Below are 27045 nucleotides of genomic sequence, written 5' to 3'. Positions count from 1 at the left end.
TGAATATTGGCTCCTTAAGAGCAATTCTTTTGCCTTTTTTTTTTGTCTCTCCAGTGCTTGGCATGATGCCTGGCTTGTTAACTTGTCTGCACAACACAAAGCCCAGGGGGATTCAAGACAGAGAGGCACCACACACCCCAAAATATCTATAAAAGCACATTTTGTGGTAGCAAAGGATAAAAAAGAAAACTTGGACCCTTTGACTGAGCATCAATTTAATAAATATTATGAGTATCATGTCATAATACTATGAAGAAAATGCATTCAGAGAAGCAAAGGAAGAATTACATGAACTGAAGCATAGTGAAGTAAGCACAAGCAGCAAAACTATATGACTACAATAATGCAAAATTAAACTACAAAAATATGAAATGAAACAATACATAATCATTATAACTAAGTTTGACCACAGAGAAGGGTTGAAAAAAATGCACCTTCCTTCTCATTAATGAAGGTGGAAGACTATAGATATTTAATGTTATATATACTTTCAGAAATAGTCCATGTATTGGTTACTTTACTGAAATGTATTTTTTCCTCTCATTTTGTTAGGAAAACTGATGAACAGAGGGAAGGGGGGGGAGAAGGATGAACTTAGAAATGAATATGACATGTAAAAAAGTATCAATAAAATTTAAAAGAGAAATAAAAATATTTTCAGATTTTTTTCATTATTTTGTTGTTCTACTTTCATACATAGTCTTGAGATGACTGCTTATCTCTTCTCCCTAAACTTTATTTAAATCATTTTTCTCTATTAAGTCTTACAATCTTATGAGGCAATATTGCTCATTATTTTATGCGATCCACCTCTTTTAAGATTTTACAAAAGGATTTAAAGGCAAAATATTTATTGTCCTTGGCTAACATTTCTCTCTACCTGCAAAGTTAGTCAAATGTTTGTTAATTAGTACAGGTTTTTAGGCTCTTTTAATCTCATAAGCAATTAAGTATGAAATTGTAGTTTATATTGATGTCTGATCTTCCTCTATTTATATGTTAGATTAGGTTTTAAATCATTGGCTAGATTTTATCATTTTCATTAAGTTTCATACTTTTGTATTAATTTACATCTCTGCTATATAACAAAGGTCAACTGTATGATTGCACACAGACAGAAGCTGATCCAAGAAGCTGCTCTTCCATAAATACTAGTCCTTTCTGGTGTTATGATAAAATATATTTTGGAGATGTTACTCAGTGCCCATAATATCTAGAAACCTCCAGTTACTTTCTATAAAAAGGTATTCACAATATAAAAATAACAGGTTTTTATTGAGATTATGGATCTTTACTACCTTGCAGTCTTTACTCCTTTTCCCATTGTTTTCTCTTATACCCACTTTGTACCTTGTACTGCAGTCTTCAAGAGTAAAATATATGGTGACTTAATTTAAAAGCTATTATAAAGTTCTTTACAGATTTTCTTCTATTTCCTCATCATTTACAAAAGAGCTGCACAGCATTACAATCCCAGATGTGTGATTCACCTTTACCTTCCTCTCCAAGAAGAATGTTTGAACCATCCATTCATTTGACTGCAAATTTCCCTGACTCTTGATACTATTTTTAACATGAATGTCAAAGATTTGTTTGTTTTAGTTCCCTCAGCAGTTCTGCTTGACATTTACTGTGTTGGAGAGGAAGAAGAGAGGTGATCCACAAGCTAATCCTTAACTCTCCTCTCTACAAGACTGCACAAGTGGAAGTGAATGGCTCAGGCTAAGAGTCACTTTCTAATTTTCAGTATTTTCTGAGTTGCCAAGGTCGAGTAATTTATCACCAGATGACCACTATTCAGATGATGAGTTTCTCGAACTGAATTGATCCTAAGAAAGCACACAATCTAGGTCCTGACTTTATTAAAAAATCTCTCCAAAATGGTAGCATCTGCCAAAGCTTGTGCTGTACTTAAAAATCCAAAACAACCTCCACAAAATGAAGCCCAATGATAGACTTTCTCTTGTAATTATTTCCATATCATGAATTATAAAACTGATTTTACTGGTGCCAAAGTGCTTATTATGGCTCTATTTATGCTGAATTAATATTGATATATTGATTTAAGGGATTAAATTTGTTGAGAAAATATTTACTTTGAAGAATCAGGAATTTCTTACAACTACAAAAGCATTCCATCTGGTGATATATATGCATAGGTACTCAAAAGGACTGAAACAAAAGGAAAGAAAGGAGTTAAGGTAATGATCTTTTTGATTATTACTTTTTCAGGTCATTCAAACTAATGGAAAAAATTAGTATGCAAATGTATACCATGGAAACAATGGAAAGACTGGCAAATTGCCTTCTGTGGGGGTGGGGGTTGGGAAGTAAGATTAGGGGAAAAATTGTAAAACTCAAAATAAATAAAATATTTATAATAAAAAAATTAGTATGTGAGGTGGTATTCTAATGGGCATTTATCTATTGCTTGAAAAAACAGTATGTAAATGCCCTTTTTTTTTATGAAATGTAAAAATCACTATGCTTGAGTCACAAATTTCCCAAGGGGATCATTTCTGGAGGAGTTATCTCTAAGTTTAATTCTTTTCTATTGCTATTCAATTCTTTAATATTATTATTATTTTTTATTCTAAGTGCTTAAAATGCATTAAGTCTTTAAGTATCATGAAATGAATATGAAGTATATATACGAATGTAACATTTGAAATCATACCAATTTTGAGTTCTTTGCCCAATTAGAAGCAAACCATGAAGCAAATTATAAACTTTCATAATCATAACCCAAAGATAAAATACTTTAATATATATGTAGCTGAATGATCTTGTCTACTAATCCCGATATTTCACATATTACCCCTTATCTTCTTACGTATCCATCTATGTGGTATAGTGAGGAAAAGTGCTGACCATGAAATCCTGCCCTGACATACATTAGTTGTGTATCATCCCTTCTGGAAATCAGTTAACTTCTCAGAGCTCAAGAGTTCTTTAAAAGGACTTTAAGTTACATAAAAGTTGATATGTGGATTGGCTGAACAAGTTTCTATGCAAGTTCACTACTATGAAGAAATCACAAGATTCTATCTGATCTATCTGACCTATCTAATCTATATGCATTATACATAATATACATACATTATATATATAAAATATATATGTAATATACCACACATATTTCAGCTATAAACTGAAATGAAACTAGCATCTCAAATAAAATGTGCTAAATGGGAAGTTGATAATGAGGGATATGCACTACCCCTAATCTTTTCATCATTTTTATTTGAATTCAAAATCCCATAGTATCTTTCTAATGTATTCTTTTTTATAAGAAAGGAAACCAGAAGTAGAATTTTTCTGTATTGAAGTAGCTCATTCCCCCTCCCCCATACAGTTAAAAACACAATAAATTTGAAATTAACTGGCAGAAAAAGCCAATCTATTTAATAACTTAAAAAAAATTCTGTAAGTATTATTTAGATATGAAATGAAACTACGTAACATTTTTTACAACATGCTTTAATAAACAGAAAAACAATACTTCTTGGATTGCTTGAAACAGTTTTAAGTAATCTGAAGTTTGTTTTAAGGTATCTGCATTAGGCAGTATGGTACAGAGAAAAGTTTGTTGTTGCCTTTGGAGCTAAGGATCTAGTTTCTAAGCCCATCCCTGTCTCTTCTTATCTGTGTGACCTTGGGCCAAGTTAATTGTACTCCTGACTTGCCTTCCTCATAACCCCATTTAATCAGCTACTGAATCTTCATGATTCTGCTTCATGTTTTGTCTCCTATCAATCAGCTCCCTTCTCTTCATTAAAATGGCTCCCACTACAATGGAGTCTGAAATAACCTCTGAAATGATCTCCCGCTTCTAGCATTTCTCAGTTGTCCAATGTACCTTCCTCCATACAGCTGCCAATGCACAGGTGTAACTATGCATATCTCTTTCTTCCTCAGTTAGGAGCTTCCTACTGCCTTTATGGTAAAATACAAGCTCCTCAGCTCCTGTATATATTTTGTCACAGACTGGCTCTTGTCTTTCCAAAACAGGAATCCTTGCTATTCTTCATACACAACAATGGTTCTTCTTTGCACAGGCTATCCTCCAAATGCCTGTCCTCCCCCACCCCATCCCCCTCCTTTGTTTCAAATCTACAACATGTCTCAGAGTACAGCCAAAGTATCTCCTCCTACACAAGGTCTTCCCTTCTTCTCGTCTCTTAAAAGCTTTGGTTCCTGCTTGAAATTATTTTGTATTTATACTTTTTTATATGCATTATATGGTCCATAAGTCTCTTCAAGCTAAAGATCTGAGATATTATGATCTTCCTTTCCTTTTAATAAAGGTTGTTTACAAAAGAAATGATACATATATACATATATATAAATAAAATGAATTATATATACATATATATCAAGATCATTCTTTAGTGTTTGGTGAATTACCTGTCATAAAGTGTTAAAAATTTTGAAAGGCAAAATGATGCAAGGTTAAAGTATCAATTTATGCAAACTATTAAATAAAAAAAATCAATTCTAATTTTTTGAGAAAAGAACCATTGGTTTGATCACATATAACTGGCCTGAAATTAACAGAAGGAAAAAAAAAAAAAGAAATTATCAACTGTGATAAAAGTTTTGTGATTTTTGCTGTTTTTCATTTTTATTGAGCATTACCTCTTCCTTTTAAACTCCTCCTATCTGTGTTCTCTAACTTTAACAGTTTTGTTCAAACTACCAGAACTGTCTCTCTGGGACAATGCTACAAGCAGCATTTAAACAAAGGAGACATGCAACGCAACAATGGGTAAAGAACAAAATGCTGCACAGATGGACAACAAAGCAATATCTTAACTTTAAAACTTCAATACAATAACTCACCTGGAGTGTTTCTATTTGTTTTCTGATACTGTTGTTAGATGGCATCTAAATAAAGCAATGTGAGACAGCAAACATAACCAACATGAGATGCGGCACATGCATGTTAGATGAAAATAAGCACAAGACAGCTATTTGCTAAGGTCTCTATTTAGAAGAAATTAAGAGTGTTCCACCAGCAGTGGCTGGAAATTTTGGTCAAACTCCTATAGCTTTCCACTCAATGGGATGCATTCACAATAGCTAGAATGAGAGGGAACAATTACAATTTAGTTCCCATGCACATTTTTTAACCATGTATTCCAAAGTGAAATGTGCTTATTTTCCCATTCCAAGCACTGCATATGATTTTAAGCAGATTCTAATATAAAAAATTAAAAAAAACAAGCAACATGTATTTGAATCTGCAACTGACTTTCAACACAGTTTACCCATATCCTTCATATTATGCCTAGTTTATTTTTACATTTGTTTTCATTTTCTACAGGAAAGAAATTATAATATTTTCCTTTTCCAGATATAAGCCCACAAATGGCATAAGATAGTCACAGCACACACATACAAAGAAAACCATTGACCTCTGATCAGGTCACTTCAATTTTCCATGGAAAAAATAAGTAAAAGAAATTGCAAAATAGTGTTCTGAGCATGCAGAAACAAACTTCACTTACTAGTAGGGTACAATTTGAAAAAGGAAGGAAAGAGAGGCTTATTTAAAATTTTATTAATAAGGAAAAAATGAAACCCAGTTCATAATTTGTTTTATTCTTTCCTCCTTTTTTCTTTCCCTTCCATTTTCCCTCCCTTCAAGCACAGACCTAGAAAGGAACTTGAGAATTCACCTAATTTATTTATATGATTTTACAATATATTTAAACTTTTTCTTTAAATTATAAATGCGTCATTTTTTTAGAAACTTCAACTCTAACAGACAGATTTTGAAGTAATATTAATCTCTAAAAAGTAGAGAAAGTAGATAAAAAAAATCAAGAAATTTCTTGAATCTCCCTTCTTCAGTATAATAAAATATGACAGCAGAATAATCTTGGGGAAAAACATTCATCAGTTATTTTCATCAGGAAAATTTCTTAGTTATTTCTGTGCAAGGTGAAATTCAAGCCATATATTGATTTTTTAATTTAATTATTTATTAGTGATATCACATTAGTTTATCTACAAAATTTATATGTAAAATTTCTGCTAAATAGAGCCTTATTGCAATTTGTGTTAATGGTCAAGATTATATTTCAAACATACTTGTTGAGTGGCTGGCTCTTAATTCTTAGACTTAGAAAATGTAAATTATTCATTGAGAGAAATGGACTATATTTCAGATTACTTTGCAGGAGACAGGGGTTCAAAGAAAACAGTATTTTAAAGAAAAGCCTTAAGACATACACAAATAAAATTAAGGCATTTGTTCAAGTATTATAAATGTTAGATGAAAAAGAATACCCCCCTACCAACTCTAAAAAGAAACAGAAAAGTATGAAATGTCATAAACCAAAGAACCCTTTAGAAACAAAAGTCTGCTTTCCATTAATTAATTTACATGGAAAATTATAAATTTTAAGATATGAAGATTTAATTGCTCTCTGTATTCTCATAAAAAATTGATCAAGAGACATCATCATTAGAAACAGAAAGTTACACATAATATTTAACTCAATATTACATAAAATATAATCATTCTACTTTAATTTTTGAGTTATGCAGATTAAATATGATAAAAATAGTTAAAATGAAATTGATCTGAATAGAATTTTAAAAATCTTAGCTACTTGATCCTACTAAAAACAATAGGTAATTAGTAATTTTTAAAAGATAATGAAATTGAAATAGTATATTTAATTTGATTAATGTGATACCCTCTCACCAAAAGCAGTTGAAAGGGAACAATTATTTTAGAAGTTATATTCTAGAAGCAATGTCTTTAAAATATTTCAATCATCAAAATTTGTAATCCAGAAATTTCTCAAATTTTTTAAAATAGAAAAACAAATAAGAGAAAAAGGAACATCAGAAACTTGATCTAGAGTAATAGACTGGAGATGTGTAATATTTTTGCACTTTGGCTTTATTATTTGTGAAATTCTGCCCCTTGGAATGCGAGCCCAAAGAATACTACAAAATTAAATAATTTCTAGTTTTTTTTTTTCCAATTCCACAGAATAAAGGTTCAGTCAAATTCTGAAACAGAGAAGATATGGATGGATCCCAAATATTATTATAATTTAGCAGAACTGGAACTTCTCAGCATAGATATTATACTTCTCTATAGCCAGCAAAAGACACAGGTCTTTTTGCCATTTATAAGATACTAGGGAGACTTTTAATCTAAAAAAAGGACTTTATACCACCTCTGGGCATAAGCCATCTCTAGGCTGGCTACTGGACCACCTCATAATGTTCTACGTAATTCAACAGCACATAAGCTCTTGAAATATAGAGATTGTTTTTGTATTTGCAACCCTAAGGGCTATCACCTGGGGAACTGATTGCTTACTGAAATAGTTTTATTTCAAATTGAATATATATTCTGTGTGAATAAATGTTCTGAAATTCTTAAAATTATTTTTTTTTACTTTTAAATGAAAGTGTTTTTAAGAAAATCTCCCAGTTATTTAAGAAATTCTAAATTCAACTGTCAATTTTTGGATTGGGCTAAACATACAGAATGCTTGAATCTGTTTTGCATAGCAAGATATTTCTACCTTTGTTTTTTTTTTTAAGGTTTTTTGTAAGGCAAATGGGGTTAAGTGGCTTGCCCAAGGCCACACAGCTAGATAATTATTAAGTGTCTGAGACTGGATTTGAACCCAGGTACTCCTGACTCCAGGGCCGGTACTTTATCCACTACACCACCTAGCTGCCCCTGCAAGATATTTCAAAAAGGAGCAAAAATCAGTAATAGTAAATAGTGAAATGTCTGGGTTTATTCAAAACAAAGTGAGAGAATCTGTGAACTGTCAATCATCTACGTGATTTATGATTTAAATCCAGTCTACCTGTGTGACAAAGTTATTTTCTGCATAATGCTTAAAGGGTTGCTGAAAGAAGTTTCTTCTACATATATGTTATCTTATTTCCTATAGTATCAATTTATTAACAATTTTCCTAGACCTAAACTATCAGTTAATAGTTATTCTGCAATGTAAAATAAATTTAACTGGTTAATAAAATGTTATTATCAACATAAGAGACTGAATGAATGTACTTAATGAGGAAAAAAACGTAAAATAACATTTGTACTTGAGAAAGAATACATTAAAATATTTTAAGTTTTATTTTTAAATGTATACGTGTTTGTTTGAGTAAATATACTAAATGTTTTGGCAGTTCTTGAAATTAAATTATTTCTTACCTTTAAATGTGACAAACAGTTTTGTAGGAAAATGTGCCAGTTATTTAAGAAAAACTGCTTTTGACTGACACATAAAAGGCAGGTGATCAGTGGATACAAAGCCTATGAGATGAAAAACAGAAAAGTATGATTTTTTTTGGGGGGGGAGAATTATTTACTTGCTATGCACATTATATTCATTTCTATTAAAAAGGAAAAAAATCATTCTTTTATGTTGTTTTGCTACATGAAATAAGAAAATACATGTATCTTCAACAAATATTATCTCATTACTTAAAGCATTAGTTTCCTAAAAATAATTGTCAGGCCTAGTCATTACTGATATCTGAAAAGTATTTGACAAGGTACTAAACATACCAAAAATATTTGTCATGTAATAAAATAGAAAAAGAACACAAAATGAAAAGCAGTAATTAAGAAGAACAATGTTTTGATCTTTCCCTTCATTCTCCCCATCATTCCTCCCTTCTCTCCAATCCTTCTTCCTATTAACTGGTTTGATTCTAAACTAGTCCTGGGACTCTCACACTGGAAAAGGGAATGTAAGCCTGGTCCTGGATATTTCAAATTCAACTCTTTGAGAAGACTGGCTCAGTTAAATTCTTAGGCCATTTGGGGTATTGGGACCTGTTCCAAAACAGAACTGATTATTTAGATTGGTCAGATGTTTTTGGAACCTAACCTATTCTTCTTGAGTATTATGTATTTAAAAGGATGAAGCCAAAATTCTATGTGGCCCTCTATTCAAACAAAACATATTCAATCAAGTATGCTTTAGTATAATCCACTTTTTACTAGGATTGGCTACATATAAACATCTTTCTAGGAATTAGTATAAATGTTCTATATTCCTGACTGTTTTTCTCTGTGCTAATGTTTTCAGGTTACAATATCATATACTTCATTTCTAATATCAGAACTAAATGCCTCATTTGGACTTGGAGGCAAGATCCATACTAAGAGAATAAGATAAGATTGATCTTACTAAGAGAGAAAAGTATCACATATATCCAACTGAAGACCATTCTAGATAAATAACAAGAAGTTCATCACCATTTGTCTAAAGCTTTGTGGTCTACACTAGTGAAGTGAATAGCAGTACTGATGGAATCTTGAAATCTGAAAGTATTTGTGATAAAAAATAAGTCAGTCTTTTTTTCTCTAAATTATATGTGAAAATTATCTCATTACTACATAGTTATATTATTACTACATAGTCAAAATTATTTACTGATTTCATAGGCTATCACATGATATTAGAAGTTATTCACATTTTCTTGTATCAGGATTCTAAAACTGAAGAAAAATCAACCTAAATATTTTGAATCATTGTATTCATTTTTTAAGGAAAATTTATAATTTTATGTCTACTCTATGTCCACTTGTGTATTTTCCTAATCTTTCCTAATCTTTTTTTAAGGTATGAGTTTTCATATTTCATTCATTCATTCATTTGGAATTTGACAATTTATGGTGTAAAGTATATCTTACATTTAAAAACCATTTTTCATCAATTCCCCTCCCCCCAATTTCCTCATTAATATTGTCAATTCAAGAGTCCTTTCCCTGGGAATTTGTATAAGGTGAATTAGGATCATAGTTTCAGAGCTGGAGGGAAACATGGAGGGCCTCTTACACTTTGACAGATAAGAAAAGAGAGATCTTGAGAGAGGAAATGGCTTGTAAAAGATGGCAGAGGTACTAAAGAACAGAATAGCAAATAAAATTTTGGTGTATGACTAAAAGCTAAGTACTCTGTCCATTACATAAGAATATGTATTTTGGATTCTATTTTTAATTTTTATTTAGGTTGATAATATAGTTAATCCACTGTAATTGTGAATAGCATCAACACCATTTCATTCTCCAACTTCCCTAGCCCTCCAAAACAAATAACATTTTTTTAATTATGTGCCTTGGTATTTTGGAATTTTCATTTATTTAAATCTTCTTGATTTTGTTTTTATTTTTTTATTATGCCTTGGCTCTCTCTGGCAATCTGATACAGTTGAATACTCCATTTCAGAACAACATCTTAAAAAAAACATAAAATACCTGCTATTGCAAAGGAAACCAAAAATTGTATATTATTATTATATATATTTAGTGAATTATATATTTAGTGAAAATAAATATGCATTTATTTTTCCATGTAATTTCAAGGATTCCTTGAAAGTCAGGGGTCCCTGGATCTCAGGTTAAGAATTTCAGAAATAGAGAGAAAAGAGGAAGACCCAAGGAAAGAGGCTTGGGAAACACTCACAGCTAAAGAGCTAGGAATAGAAGACCAAGAGAGAAATTCAGAAGGAATGAGCACAGATAGATTTAAGGAGAATAAATAGAATGTTAAGTCATTAAAAACCCTATTAAGCAAAGAGTATTCCAGGAGAAGGTAGCAGTGTCAATTAATGCAGAGACATCTTGTTTTTGTCTAATGTAATTATTGAGAAGAGTTCATTTCATTTGGAAAGAGTATTTTTAATTGAACAACTAGTTCAGAAGCCAGGTAGTAGAAGGTTTAGAAAGAAGTGAGAGGAAGGGAAGCTGAGGCACCTAGTATACACAACTTTCTCAAGTAGTTTAGCCGAGTAGAAATAGGACAAAAGATGGAAGGCAGAGTAGAACAAAAATTATTTTTCAAGAAGAGGTAAAATTGCCTGAGCAAAGAATGCTTTAAAGCTAAATCACAAGCAGATGAAGAAAATATAAGCTAATTAGCAAGAACTTCAAAGGGGCTGCCCAGTAGAGGGCAGCAAACAGCATCTGAACAAGACTATCCAGAAAATTGCACTTAGATGGGTCTGTGTGTGTGTGTGTGTGTGTGTGTGTGTGTGTGTGTGTGTGTGTGTGTCTGCCTGCCTGTTACACTGGAGAATGTGAAGCTAATTTATAAAAATTATTTATGCCTTTCTTTTATTTTGAATTTTTCACAATTTTCCCCCTAATCTTGCTTCCCCCTTCCCCCACCTCCCACAGAAGGCAGTCTGTTAGTCTTTGCATTGTTTTCATGGTATACACTGATCTAAGTTGAATGTGATGAGAGAAAAGTCATATCCTTAAGGAAGAAAAATAAAATATTGTGCATGCTTATTGCACTAATGGAATGAGCAAGTCCATCAGGATTGGTCATCACCCCAATATTGCTGCTAGGGTGCACGATGTTCCTCTAGTTCTGCTCATCTCACTCAGCATCAATCCATGCAAATCTTTCCTGGCTTCCCTGAATTCCCATCCCTCTTGGCTTCTAATAGAACAAGTGTTCCATAATATATACATACCACATTTTGTTAAGCCATTCCCCAATTGAAAGACATTTACTTAATTTCCAATTCTTTGCCACCATGAAAAGAGCTGCTATGAATATTTTTAAACAAGTGATTTTTTAAATATGTTACCAAAATATTCTTGTGTAAGAGTAAATATAATACCCCCACCCCCCAAAAAATATAGACCCTTATGAGAAATAAAGTAAAGGAAAGAGAAAAAAATGTTTCAATCTGTGTTCTGATACCATCAGCTCTATCTTGGGTAGATCATATTCTTTATGATAAGTCCATCTGTTTCCACTGTTGCTGATTGTAATTCCCTCTATCCATTCCTCCCCACTACCACACATTATATTTTCTCTCTTCTTTCACTGTCCCTCTTCTAAAATGTGCTGTAGGGTAGCTGAGTGGTACAGTGGACTGTTCACTGGCCCTGGGGCCAAGAGGCCCCGAGCCCACATACCATCCCTGAGACCCAGCAATCACCTGACCCCATGGTCCTGGACAGGCCACCCAATCCTAGCCCCTTGCAATAAGTAAAAAAGAAAATGTGTTTTATCTGACTATTCTCTCCTATGATCTACACTCTCCTCTATCACCCATATCTGTCCCCCCTTCCTCCTCTCCTTTTTACTCTAGATGTCTATACCCTATTGAGTGTGTTTCCTCTCTGAGCCATTTTCTTTAAGGTTTTTGCAAGGTAACAGGGTTAAGTGGCTTGCCCAAGGCCACACAGCTAGGTAATTATTAAGTGTCTGAGACCAGATTTGAATCCAGGTACTCCTGACACCAGGGCCAGTGCTCTATCTACTGCGCCACTTAGCCACCCCTCTGAGCCATTTTTGATGAGAGTGAAGATTCTCTCATTCCCCCTTGCCTTCCACCCTTTCATATCATTGCAAAAGCTCATTGTTAAATATATATATATATATATATATTTATCTTTTATGCAAAATATCTTAGCCTATCCCACCTCTCCTTTCTCTTACTTCCAGTGCATTTCCCTTTTAGCCACTGACTCCATTTTTACAATATATTATATCTTCAAATTCAGCTCTCTCCTGTGCTTCATCTATAGAAGCTCCTTCTACCTGCTTTATTAAATGAGAAGTTTCATATGAGTATTATCAGTATCATTTTTCTATGCAAGAACACATGCAGTTCATCATCATCAAGTTCCTCATATTTTTCCCCTTCTCATCCACCCTCTCTATGCTTCACTTGAGTCCTATATTTGAAATTCCCCTGGTTCACTGAAAGTTCATCTTTTCCCCTGGAAGAGGATGTTCACTTTTGCTGGGTAGTTGATTCTCAGTTACAATTCAAACTCTTCTGCCTTCCAGACTATTATATTCCAAGCCCTACAAGCCCTTAATGTAGTTGCTGCTAAGTCCTGTGTGATCCTGACTGCAGCTCCATATTTGAATTGTGTCCTTCTGGCTACTTGCAATATTTTCTCTTTAACTTGGGAGTTCTGAAACTTGGTTATAATATTCCTGGGGTTTTTTTTTTTTTTTTTGATCTCTTTCTCAGGGAGATTGGTCGATTCTCTCAATTTCTATTTTGCCCTCTGCTTCTAGGATATCTGGGTAATTTTCCTGTAGGATTTCTTTAAAAATGAGGTCAAGGCTCTTTTCCTGATCATGACTTTAAGGTATCCCAATAATTTTTAAATTATCTTTCCTCAATCTGTTTTTCAGATCAGTTGTTTTCCCAATGAGATGTTTCACATTTTCTTCTAATTTTTTATTCTTTTGGTGTTGAAGTACTGTGTCTTGACTTCTTGTAAAGTCATCAGATTCCTTTAGCTCCATTCTACATCTGAAGGATGTTTTCCTCAGAGAGCTTTCTTATCTCCTTTTCCATCTGGCCAATTCTGCTTTTTAAAGCATTCTTCTCCTTAATAACTTTTTGAACTGTTTTATCCATTTGACCTATGCTGGTTTTTAATGTTATTTTTTTCAGCATATTTTTTTTTGGACTAAGCTGCTGACTTCTTTTTTATGTTTTTCCTGCATCTCTCTCATTTCTTTTCCCAATTTTTCTTCTATCTCCCTTACTTGATTTTCAGTCTTTTTTGAGCTCTGTCATAGCCTGAGCCCAATTTCTGTTTTTCTTGGAGTCTTTCGATGCAGGAGCTTGTACTTCCTCATCTTCAGATAGAGTATTTTGATCCTTCTTGGAATCACAGACAAAGAATTTCTCAATGGTGTTCCTCTTTTTTTTCATTTCTCCAGCCTGTGCCTGGTTTTAGGGTGTTTCCTGAGGTTTTGAATATTATTGGGATACCCACTTTGGGTTTTTTTGGGGGGATACCCCCACTGGTACCTTTATTCCTCCAAGGTCTTATGTTCTCTTGCCTGTGCTTTGATATGTAGATGATCACAGGCACACCCCTCTGCCTTGGAGCAGGAGGGTCCCTGCTATCTTAGCATGGGAGGTCAAACTGCAACCTGGATCTGAGTGTGGGCAAACAGCAGAGTCCTGCTCCAGGGAGAGCAGATTTCTACAGTCTCCCATGACCCCCTTACCATCTGTGGGCTGTGCTCTGGAGGTGCAGGCTGGTTTCCCCAGATTCCTGCTGCAGGTTCTCGCCGCAGGGCTGCTCTGAGGCTGGTGCTCCTCACTCCACACTCATTCTGGTGCAGCAGAGCTCTCTCATTTCTCCTTTAAGCTGTTCCCAGTGATCCCTGGGCTGTGCTGGGCTGTGCTGAGCTGCAGCCGGGGCTTTTTTTCCAACCCTCAGTCCTAGTGAAACACACCTTTCCCGTGGAACTTCTAAGTTATCTAGGACTGAGAAAATGTATCACTCAGTCTTTCTGTGGGTTCTGCCCCTCTAAATTTTGGCCAGAGTCATAATTTGACAGCTTTTGGAGTTTTGGGGGGAAGGAATTTCTGGGAAATGCTGATGCTGCTATCTTGGCTCCACCCCCATGAAGCTAATTTTTAACAAAATAATTTATTTTGCTATACTAAACATGGGTAGATTTCCCAATAAGAAAATTAAAATGCAATGAAGGTTTAGGGAAAAATAAACTTTGTGAGGGTTTTTTTAAATATGGAAGAGATTTAACATGTTTCTAGTTAGCAAGGAAAGAGTAGAGACTGAAGATTGGGGAGCAAGTTGGGGATGATGATTCTGAAAATCTATGGGAGAAAACATAGGATGATGATGATAATGATGCTGATGCTGACAGGTAATATTTACATAGAATTTACAATGTGCTATACTAAGCCTGTTACAATTATGAGCTCATTTTATCCTTACAACAAATATTGGAGATAGGTACTAATATTATCACCATTTTACAGATAGAAGTTAAATGATTTGCCCCAGGAAATCTTCTTGGCTCCAGAGCCAAGGCTCCCAGCCACTGGCCCACCTAGCTACCCCTGACTAGTATCTGGCACATTTTAAGCTGTTAATAAATCATTAGTTGATGTACCTAAGACTTTAAGGACAAGGGGACTTCAAAGAATTAATGGGATAGTAGATAAGAGTTTCATTAACTTAAAATTTCACAAATAATTTATATCAAGAGGAATGGAAGACAAAAAATAATACTGATGACAAAACATAAATTCTTCAAATCAAATCAAAAACAATAATCAGCTCACATTTTAAAAAGATGAAAGCAAGGATGAATACAAAAGACTTGACAAAGTTCTATAAGAAAGAATATCAGGAACAATACAACTAGATCAAAGTGAAATTTGTGCTGAATTTTAACATTAAGGGAAGAAGGATTTTAAATTATATGGAGCACAAAAGAAAAGTCAATGGAAACACCAAGAGCTTGAAGTATTTAGGATACTAACATCTTAACACATACAAAAAATTTTCAAGGCTTTCTTGCTTTTATTCCATTTACCAAGTTAAGGGATCTTTAAACTGCTAAGTGTTCTAGGAAATTCATGTTTTCATCCATTTGGATATTTCCTCCAATGATGTAAATCACAACACTACCAAATTTTCTCCTGCTACACAAAAACATAAATCTACCACAGATAATCTCCCTAACTTGATGGAGAGTTTAAAATTGTCTTTATTAAGGTCCCAATGAACTATAAGGATTGATCAATTGTTGTCAATATCTTTCCTAAAATGGACACTTAGTGCTCCATATATGTCCTGACATATAGCATAGTCTCCTTTTTAAATGATATTACCGTAATTCTAACACAATGATTAACAAAACTGATATCCAAAACATCTTGAGAATCAGGAACAATATGCTATATCTGAGAAGATAAAATTTAGAAGGGAAAAAATGCTATCTTCCATTTGAAAAGGGGAAATGAAGTTAGATATCTCCTCTAACTAGAGCTTTACATTTACAATTTAAGAATCAGTACTTTAATAAAGATAAGGGGAGGGAAAACATGGCTAGACACGAGTTCATGTGAACAAAACACAGATGTTTAAATGGAATGCAAGCAATAAGATCCAACAACATGACTCAACAATAAAAAAGATGCAATAACCAAAATACTGTCTAGAATGAGAGAGGACATTGTACTTCAGTAATCTACCTATGTCAGAATATATGTAGATTACTAAGGGTTCACTTGAGGAAAGATACTGACAAGGTAGAGTGCATGCATATGTAAACAGTAATCAAGACAGTCAGAGATTTAATGCAATGATTGGCTAAAAAAAAATGAAAATGCTTAGCTATCAGATGAGAAGACTCAAGGAACATGGAAATATTTCAAATGTCTAAAGCGTTGTCAATACATAACAGGAATTAAACTTACTTCCAAAGAGCAAAAATTAGGATCTATGGGAAAAAGTTTCAGAAAGTGATATTTTGAAAAACTTAGAAACTAAAGCTACTCAAAAGCAAAACAGATTGACTTTGGAGGTAGAAGCTCCTTTTCACTATCATATTTTCAATAGCTTCCTGGATCATCATTTGGAAGGAATATTACTGTTCAGTTATAAGGTTACATTATGTGATCCTTGAGTTTTCTTTCACCATCAAAATTCTATTTATCTTATGAAACAAAAATTCTAAAATTAATAGGTTAAATCTCTATCTCTATCAAACTTTTTTTTAAACCAGAATTGCTGAAAAGATAGCAAGCTAAGTATACCACATTGAGGAGATTAAGAAAGGATTTACATATAAAGAATCTATGGTTATATGGTAAGCTTGAGAGAAAAATCATTTCTTATATAACAAGCAGTCATCCCTAAAGCACGGCTTAAAACTAAAAACAACCATTTGTTTAATCTTTCCTTTTGGAGAGACTCAAAAACAAAACAAGCAGAAGCAATATAGATTTAAGAATTTGCATCTTTAGAATGCTACTCCTTTCTCCTCTTCAATATAACATATTATAGCTGAGTATAGTTGAGTTGGTCCTCTCAGTAACATATATTCTTTGAGAGCTTGGATCATTTAATATTTTTTGTTTGTTTTCATAAATAAGGAGCCTTGCACAGTATCCTGAAGGCAGGTTGTAATAATTGTTTTGGAAGTGAATATGTTCTATAATATTTCAATTTTTTTTGTTTCCCTTAATTTCTCATTAGATATTCATGCAAATAATATATTTCTCAATCAAATCTGAGAAAATCAGAAGTATTTCTTACATACCAGTGAATGCTTTTTTCTGGAACTCAATTCAAAAGTTGTTTGATATAGCATTTCCACAAAATTTTTCAAACATGGAACATTTACTTCATTTTTAACAGCCTAGTAAAAAAGAAAGATATGCAAAAATTTGTAAAATGAATAAAATTCAATAATCTATATAACATATATGTTACAGTTTTAAAAGTAGCAATAATGTACTTAAGGTCAACTGAATTATTTTGCGTGTGAAAAACAATATCTATCATACTATCTAAAAATGCTGGTTATAAAGCAGTCCCAATGAGCAATGTTTGATTCTACTTGACTAAGAAAGTCCATTTTATTTTGTCCCACTGTCACAGATTATCTATCCTGCCTGCTTCTTCCCAACCCCACCTCCAGGTTTAACCAGTTATATGCTACTGTTCAGGACAACCAGACTACAGTACATAGGAACAAATCAATAGTAATTCATCAAAATTCTGAAATTACATAATATATTTCTAAAAACAAAGTGTTATCATTTTGGGATATGGAAGAGAATGTTTTATTTAATAACAAGTAAAAATGACCTCAGCTTATGTATCTGAATGAAAAAGGAATAAACTTCACTTTCCATGCTAACATCTCAAAATTTATAACAAATTTTTCCCCCCAAAAAAACCACTCAAAACTTTAGTTTTAATTGCTTAGCAGTAAATAATAACAATCTGCTCACATTCTGACAGCAATATATTATTATAAATCACTTTTTACAAACATTATCTCATATCATCTTCAGAATAGTCTTGGAAGCAATAAGGGCTTCATGTTTATTCTCCCCATTTCCTGGATGAGGAAATTAAAACTCAGCTTGTGATTGATACACATAGTCCTCAAAACACAGTTCTGACTTCAAGTTCAATATATTTCCAACTATTTCCAACTTTTAACACAAGTCATTTAAACTATTACATATCAATTTATCTAACTTGCCTCATTAATCTAAAGACTTGACACTTATGGTGCTTTCCCTAAGATCTATGTATCAGAAAGCAGTGGTATACTTAAAATGTAAACCGTGGAATTTTTACATTTCTAGAACACCTTAAAGTTATTATTCTCTTTTGTATTTGTGAGTATAGTGTTCTATATTTCCTATTATTTTCAAGCACACTGTCTACAGGGCATAATAACAGTGATATTGTAAGAACCATCACAACTTGTGAGGTGACTTGCAATGGGGCAGTCTGTAGCCATGTAACAGAATCAAGGCCTGCTCCAAGAAGGGATTCAATTTGTAATCTAGAAATCATCAGGACCATAATTATGAAAGGAAATTAAAAATATATGAATGGAACTATTTTTTCATTAACATACACGTACTGACTATAATTAATGTTAGTAATTGTAGTAGCAAGGTGGGGCAGCAGCTAGAACATAAAACATAGGAGTTGGGAATACTTGAGCATGAATCTTGTCTAAGACATTGAACTACATGGGTAACCCAGGATAATCTCTCTGTACCTCAGTTTCCCCAACTATAAAGTGGAATAAGAGTAACTACTTCATAAAGTTGTCATGAAGAACAAATGATCTGCAAATGTAAAAATTTTGAAAACTTAAAATATATATAACTGCTATATACTGCTATTATAGTAAAAATTTTAAAATCTAATATTTTATATGAAAAGACATATTTCCAGTTTTATTGAAGAGTGTGTATCAAAAGAAATTGCAATGTAAGAGAGAATACTGAAAGTTTACAATAAAAGGTAAACTGAACAAATCATGGAGAATAGCTGGGTATTAAGAAAAAAATTAAAATTGGCAGTTTATTTCATCTCATTAATTGTTGTTTGCATCAATTATATTAACAAAATTGACAAAATCAACTTTATATTTAAATATAACCTAACAATAATGAGAATAATATTAGTTGTTGAGGGCTTTGGAATATTCCTCAGATATTAAAATGGTCAATTACTTTGTGGTGGGGCAAAAATCATAGGGAATAGAATATAAAACTACTGGTACTACTGAGTTGTACTGAGTTTTCTCTGAATTTTAGATGATATGGAGGTGGGTGGGTGAAAATGTAGAAGGAAAAAGGGGTTAAAAATGGGCGAGAGGTATTAAGAAATTTCTGAATGGTGGCCTCTCACGATACTTCCTCTAACCCCAAATATTACATTTAACCTAAAAAAAATCCTGTATTTAAATTTTACTTTGAGTCTATTTGCAAGAGTGTCATTAAGATCATTTTATGGAATGATTTCATAAATGTGAATGCTCTTAAAACGGAATTTAAAAGTAACAGAAAATACTTACAGCGGCCACAGGGATGAGAATTTCCACAAATAAACCAGCCAGTGCATGTTTAATATCTTTATCTTTTACTTCAAGGAAATATTGAGCACATTCCTTAAGGAAAAAAAAAAATCTTAAAACAAAGTGACATACTTAGTTCTTAACTGTAATAATATTACAGAGATTATGGAATGAATGTTATTATACATTTATTTCATTTCTCAAGACTGTTTCAGAAATATAAAATGATAAAAGATCCAAGAATATCCAAACTTAAAAACTACTTATTCTTTATGCAAAAAACTTGACCATCATGCATATTAACATATCATTGTAGTTCATGGAAGAAAAACAAAATTATTCTTTCCCTTGCAACCTAATTCTTAATAAATATATGTATATATGTATATGTGTGTGTGTGTGTATGTATTTTGAAGAGCAGATACATCACATATTAAACTCAATCATAGTATTACCTGCATGAACTGAAAAGAGGCTTCAAAATCTTCCACAGGATACATTTTCACTCGGAAAAATTTCATTCCCATTATTAAACTGATGATACTTTGTACCACATGTGGGCTTTGTTCTTTTTGTCTAAGCTCTTTCAATTCAGTTACAAATTTCTTCCGCACAGCCTGAAACCTAGATTACAGAGAATTTTTCAGCTTATTCAAATTTATGATTGAAATTATAAACATATACAGAATTTTAATACTGAAATAAAAAATTATTTGTAGTTATAACTTAATAATCAGAACTTTACTAAACTCATCACTATTACAAGTATAAAAGGCATCCCATGGGAAAAAAAAAATAGCTTCTTGGTTTCCTTGTTTTATGACAGGCAAGAACACCTAATTCTGTATTTTGGCAACCATGTCTCCTACTTAACATTGCTTAGTCTCTCCTGAACTCCAGTCCTGCTTCAACAGTTCCCTAATGAATTCCCCCTGGGTGTCCTGGAGGCACATTAAACTCAATGCAAGCAATATAGAACACATTTTCCTCTCTGAAATAACCCTTAAACTTCCCTCTTCCTAAATGAAGACCCTACCAAATTCTAATCCCACAGGTCACAAATTCTTGACTTGTCATACTCCAAAGAGAATTTGTTGCCAAATTATGTCAACTGTGCCATTACAGTGTCTTTTGCATCTTTCCCCTTAGCTCCATCTACATACGCCACAAGCTATCAGTTGGAGCTTGTCCAGGCTGGCCTGACCTACAACAGGGCCTGCTAAGGGGTGTCTCCCCTCTCTCATCCACACAATTGCCAAGAACTTAAAGCTCAAATCTAACAATGTCTCATGTCTCCTCTCAGCTCTCTGTTACCTCTAGGGTAAACAAACTCCTCAGTTGGGCATTGAAGACTCCAGTTCAACATGGTTCAGCCCTACCTTTCCATATTAGACACCCCACAAAAAATTTATGCTTCAACCAAAGTACTGTTTGCCAAACTCAGCATTTGATCCTCTTCTCTGGGTCTCCCTCCACACTTTTACCTTTTAGAATCCTTAGCTTTTTTTTTTTTTTGCAAGGCAATGGGGTTAAGTGGCTTACCCAATGCCACACAGCTAGGTGATTATTAAGTGTCTGAGGTCAGATTTGAACTCAGGTACTCCTGACTCCAGAGCCGGTGCTCTATCCACTATGCCACCTAGCCGCCCCCTTAGCTTCTTTCAAGGAACAATTCATCTCCCATCTACTATTGAAGATTTTTACTGATTCCCTTAAGTTTTAAGCAAAATAACCTCTTTAGATTATCATTAGCTAAATTATTTATATAAATCTTGTGTCCTCAGTGCCTCCTTCTCCCAGTAGTATACACATGCAAAGCTAGATTGGTTTTTCATTTTTCTTTTGAATCCCTAGTCCTAAGACTTGCACAATTTTTAAAAAACTTATCCAAACTTATGATTTCATCTGTGTGAAAGACTATATAAAAACAGTCTTAGTGAGATGCAAAGGTATCTTATAGGTTATATGATAACCAGAGTTAGTCTGTGTTTGGGCTTGAACCCAGGTCTTCTTATCTTCAAGGCTGGGTTCTCAACTTGAAGCACAATGTTATCTTATTAAAATAAATATTAAATGATTGACCAAATCATCATATAATAAAGAAGAATCCATTGGTCTTGCATCTTATGAAGCCAGAATCCTAAGGCAATAAGAATATAAAGCAAATCAATAATAAATATGTAATATTAATTCATGGATTACCAGAATTTTGACTTTTCCCTTTCTTGTAACAGAGAACAAATAATATTACTCAAGAGAAATACAAATAATAAAAGATATCACTTCTAAATTATTGTTATATCTTCAAAAAATTATCTAGCAGTCTGATCATAAATCTTAAAACACTTTTCTCTTTACCTCAACAATTGATAAATGTGTGTTTTTTGCCTGTGTTAACTAATCCAGTTGAAAAACTATCAGAGAAAATAATATCTGACTAATTTATATGACATCAAGTGACATGTGCTTTCTCAAAGTCCCTCATTTACTAGGGAAAAAGAACATACTCTTTTGCTTATATAAGTATAGTATAGTATAGTATAGTATAGTATAGTATAGTATAGTATAGTATAGTATAGTATAGAATAGAACTTTACTAAGAAAGAAATAGGAAACCCACCACTTTCAACTAGGACAGTTCTTAAAAGATGAAATTCTAAGTTCATCCCCAATTTTCAGCACAATCAGTTTTTGACCAGTTTCATAAAGCAAATGTTTCTAAAGGAAATCAAATTTTCCCTAGGAACAATATTATAAGTGGATGTATTCCTGATGAAAAAATCCATAATGAAATGACTCACAGCTTTGATGTCTGTCACACAAGTAAAGATAAAACAACTATCACTGCTTTGGAGCTGTATGGGCAATTTCATTAGTATGGAAAACTCCAGATACAGACAACTCTTTCTAACAACATGAGTGGGGAAATATTCTCTTATTTTATAGAGTTCTCTAAGAAAATGAGAAGAGGCTTGTGTAGAGCTACATAGTATCAAGCAAGCAAACAAAAGAAGTCCCTATTAGGTGCCAGTATATATGCAAAAGACTTGAACCCAGATTTTCCTGGCTCCCTGAACTCTATCTATTCTACCACATTACCTCTCAAAATTATCTATATTTAGGCTGAAATCACATTAAGTAGACACAAACTTATTACATAAGGTTCTTAATATAGATGTTCTATTTATCCATCTATAAACTATATCACAAATGAGACTCATAAATCACAAATATCTGTAATAAATATTAATTATGTACCTAATTTAAAAATATTTTTGTTTCTTCAGAATTTAGAAGGGTCTTCGGGGGAATTATTTGAATTTCCTAGATCTTTTTTAAAACAACAACAAAAAACTGGTCCAAGGAAGTTTAAGCTGATGTCTTCTTTTTCTCATCATTAATTTCCCCATGATTTATTTCTCAAACATGGACTTGCCTCAAAATGCCACAGACAGATGCTCAATACAAATTTATTGCTGTTGATTACAATGATGACAATGATGCTTCTCTAAAGAAAAATATGGCTTGTAAACTAATTCTTCTCTTCCTTCTATCCTTTCATAGGCCCTCAACTCCCTCAAATTTCTCTTGCTTGTCAGGTCAATAAAGGTCACTTAGAATTTCTTTATTTGACTTAGTTCATAACAATCACAAGTCAAAACATGCCAGATTTCACTGGAAAAGCATTAAAAACAATTACAAGACCATTAAAAAGCCTTTAAAAAATTTTTTATACAACTGCTCATGTCTAATACATAATCTTTAATGTGTATGCCTACTATTAAAGATAGATACTGGCAGTTGACCCAAATTAACAAAGGTGGTGAAAATTTATTCTATATGGGTATCATTTACACATAATCTAAGTCAAGTAGCAAAAAGAACAGACTGCATACTAATTTTCAATGCTACAGAAAAATCCAAAGTGGATCTACATGACATAATTATTAATCAATCTTACTAAAAAAAAGAAAATTGAATCAAAGAGAATTAAAATCAAAATGATTTAAAAAAACTTACTTTGATTGAGCGAGAACCCCTATCACTTCTGCATATAAATCTGCAATAATATGCACATTCCCAGTGTTGGTTCCTGAATACCTAAAGCAATTAAACATATAAGAAAAATAATAAAAGTATGACATAAATTTATTTTTATAGTACAATTGTTCTCAAATTCTCCTTGGGATTTTGAAAACTCAATTAAAATGGTAAGGTAGTAGAAGCATCTTTTTTATGAAAAGGCCCAAATATACAAGGATATTTATAGCAGGTCTTCTCTGGTGACAAAAAATTGGAAACTGAGGGGATGGATGTCCATCAGCTGAGATATGGCTGAACAAATTATAGTATGTGACTATGATGGAATGCCATTCTGCTATAAGAAATGATGAGCAGGATGCTCTAAAAAAACCTGGAAATACTTCTCTGAGCTGATACAAAGTACTGTGTACAAAATAACAGCAATACTGTGATCTGAGACAACTCTGAAAGAGTTATGATAAAGAATGCTATCCATCCCTAGAGAAAGAACTGATTATGTCTGAATTCACAGACTGAAGCATTATTTTTTTACTTTATGTTTCTTGAGATTTCTTTTTTGGGTATCAGTTTTTTTTTTCAAAACACGACTATTCTAGAAATGTTTTGCAGGACTACATAATTACAACCTATTATCAAACTGCTTGCTTTCTAAATGGGGGAGGGGGGCAAGGGAGACAATTTGGAATTCAAGTTTTTAACTCTAAGGAAAATTAAAATAATAAAAATCAATAAATTTTTTTTTAAAGAAAAGTACCTATTTTTCACCTTTTCCTTAGATGATTAAAGAGAAACACTTTAAATTTGTCTAGCTTTTTAAAGGCTGCCAAATCAATTTCAACTCCTTTTTTAGGATGAAAGCAAGGCAAGGGCCCCAAGATACCCAAAACCCAAGATGAGAATAACAATATGCATAACTTTTGTATCTTTACAACTTAATCATGAGTTCAGAAGCAAGTCTCTCTTCTATTGAGGAATCTTTCCCTGCCTATTATAAATTCTTTATAAAATATTTTCTTTAAATGTTATATATATTCAAGAAGTCTTATGAACCAAAAACTTATTTCTAAAACAAAACTGTATATACAAATTTCTCTTTTGTTTAACTAAAAAACTCAGATGGATAAGAACGTAACAAGTGAGATAAACATTTGACTTACCCTTCCTTGTGTTTAAAGTGCTTAAAAGCCAAGTTTAAAACTTCATGAACTAAGGGATCTGGTACTGGATGAACAGGAATCTAAGGGGAAAAGCATCTAATTCAGTAAATTTTAAAAAATCAATTTGTTTATTAGATTATTTCTAACATTTTTTACAGCAATTCAATTGAAATCTTCCACTGGAATCTATGTCATGCAGTTGATGAATTTGTGTATCATTTTTTCTATTATTTTATAATATTCTGATAGATTTAACTTTAAACTTAAGTAGGGTTCTTCAAAATTATATAAAAAATCATTAGAACCAAGCAATGGGCATCTAAATGATATTAAAAATTGGGAAATTACAATATATTTATTTCAATGAAACTGAATGTAAGAACTGCAATACTGTAAGATACATAAGACTAATATTTAGCATGGTATTTCACTAAGCACAACTGTGCAAAAGAATGAACTGTGACATGTATCACTGCGGTCTTTCCTGTTATCTAGAATCAGTAAGAATTTACCAAGTGTGTAAAGAGCTGACAAAGGGATAATTAAGATTGGGTTGAACGAAACAATATTTCCTTCCTAGGAGCCACTTCTAAGGTCATGTAGAATAATGAATATAAAGAGTTGAAACTGGAAGCAGAAAGACCACTTCCTGACTCTTCTACTTTTTCCTTAAGTGACCAAGAAGAAATCACTTAAGATTCAGTAAATTTGCTAATCCTGCTTCATTTTTCTCTAAAAGGGAGATAATTATACTGGTAGTACTTATCCTTCACAGAATTACCATGAGTTTTAAAAAATAGATCATTAGCTGCAAAGCACTAAGCAGCCTCTCAAAATATAGTATAAATGTCAGCTTATCCAAATTTTTAATCCATTTACATTTCTTTCAGGAATGATGGCTTGTAGAGTAATATTCCTAAGTTTATTGTATCATATTACTTTCACTAATTTGTCCTAAACTTATTTTGATCAAATTTCCCCATATTCTGATACCATCAAATTCTGGTAATACCAAGTAGATGTTTATTCTATTCCTTGTTGCTCATTACTTGACACATTTGAGTATCATCTGCTTTAGTCTTCCTAATTCCAAACTAAAGAACCCCAATGACCTTTCTGATCAAATTGCCATTTTCTGAAAAACCTCTAGATATGGTACCTTTCTTGAGGTAAGATAACCAAAAAAATGTACACAGTATTTGGGTATGGATATATTTCAATTTTATTTAAGTGTTAAGTGAACATATTCTGCTTTGTATCCAATGCCTTTCTTCATAACTTTTTATTTTGACTATTTCAGCAGAGCATTGGGAATACCCTACAATAATTCCTACCTCCCATGACTGGTTTTTAAAATGACATCTCAGAGCCTTTCATTTTAGAGTTTTTTTGAATTAGTGCTATGAAAATGCATCACCTTGTGCTTAGAGATAATGAATTATATCTGCAAATCACTCATGAAGTTTTCCTAGAGTCCATCCCTATTATGTTGGTTTTTAATTACCTGGGAAGTCTGAAGTACAATCAACAGACAATGAGCAACCTAGTGCTTTATAAAGATTTTTTAGAAGAACATTCCTATCAAGGATCACTGAGGAACTAGCCTAAATGTAGGGAAAAGTATCCCTTTACTCTTAAGTTTTGTTTCTTGTCTTAATGGCCAAGGAAAAACTTAAATTTGATGGTGACTCAATTTTTTCAAAAAACATTTACATGCAACCCAGTCAAAGATTTAAAAATCTAATTTGCTTGTAATCCATCTATTCCTTTTTGAGTACCTTTACTATCAACTCCATCCCCTCCTTCCCCTCCCAAATTTGAGTTCTTAACAAGTACCTCATGCTGCTTCAGGAGCCAAGTACCTCTTAATGGAGATCACTGGTATTATGGATGGAATTGTTCAGATAAAGGTTGGAGTAGATGATCTCTAAGATTCTTTTTAATTTTGAAATTCTATGTGAGTTGTAACCATATAGGACTACATAAAGGGGTTTGAAAATGAGGGAACAATGTTATATAGATGAAAAATAGTCAAGACAAAGCCAGAGACAGGAAATTTGGTATCATGTTTGATTAATTCCAAGTAATCAAGTAGAGCTGAAAAGTAGTAAAAAAGACTGGAAAGAAAGGAAGAGGTTGGTTTAAGAAGAGTTTTAAATGCCTGAAGCTAACAAGGAGTCACTGTAGCACTGAGCAGGCTGGTGAATCAATCAGACTTATGCTGAGTGCTGAATAGATCAGAATGAGGAAACACTGGAGGAAGGGAGGAGAGTGAGTAGAATATTATAATACTGCAGGCAAGAGTCGAAAAGATCTCAAATGGGGTTATAAATGTATGTCTAGAGACAAGGTGTGCTGTGAAATTAGAAACATTAAGATTTCGCAATGGTTGAGTATTTTGAAGCAAAAAGAGACTTTACATATCATGGAAAATGAAGGCTAGAGAGGATAATTGATTCATCCAAGATCATAAATAGTATTAC

At 32.8% G+C, this 27045-nt stretch overlaps 1 protein-coding gene across 18 annotated transcripts in view; it reads right to left on the bottom strand.

Annotated features, from left to right (window-relative positions):
* Positions 1-27045, bottom strand: part of FRYL (FRY like transcription coactivator) — a 283659-nt gene that overhangs the window by 120745 nt on the left and 135869 nt on the right. For 14 of the 18 annotated variants that reach the window (XM_074229478.1, XM_074229492.1, XM_074229477.1 and 11 more), the window contains 7 exons: positions 24563-24642; positions 23382-23462; positions 19817-19985; positions 19362-19454; positions 17073-17171; positions 8204-8305; positions 4843-4887 (listed from right to left, as the gene is read on the bottom strand). In XM_074229478.1, the coding sequence (XP_074085579.1) occupies positions 4843-4887; positions 8204-8305; positions 17073-17171; positions 19362-19454; positions 19817-19985; positions 23382-23462; positions 24563-24642 (669 nt within the window). The remainder of the gene's footprint in view (positions 1-4842; positions 4888-8203; positions 8306-17072; positions 17172-19361; positions 19455-19816; positions 19986-23381; positions 23463-24562; positions 24643-27045) is intronic. The other 4 variants (XM_074229488.1, XM_074229489.1, XM_074229494.1 and 1 more) reach the window with 1 other exon arrangement.

This window comes from Macrotis lagotis, chromosome 3 (genome assembly GCF_037893015.1).
Source record: "Macrotis lagotis isolate mMagLag1 chromosome 3, bilby.v1.9.chrom.fasta, whole genome shotgun sequence".
NCBI lineage: Eukaryota > Metazoa > Chordata > Mammalia > Peramelemorphia > Peramelidae > Macrotis > Macrotis lagotis.
The sequence above is the reverse complement of the archived record's forward strand: the minus strand, read 5'-3'. Positions and strand labels throughout refer to the sequence as shown.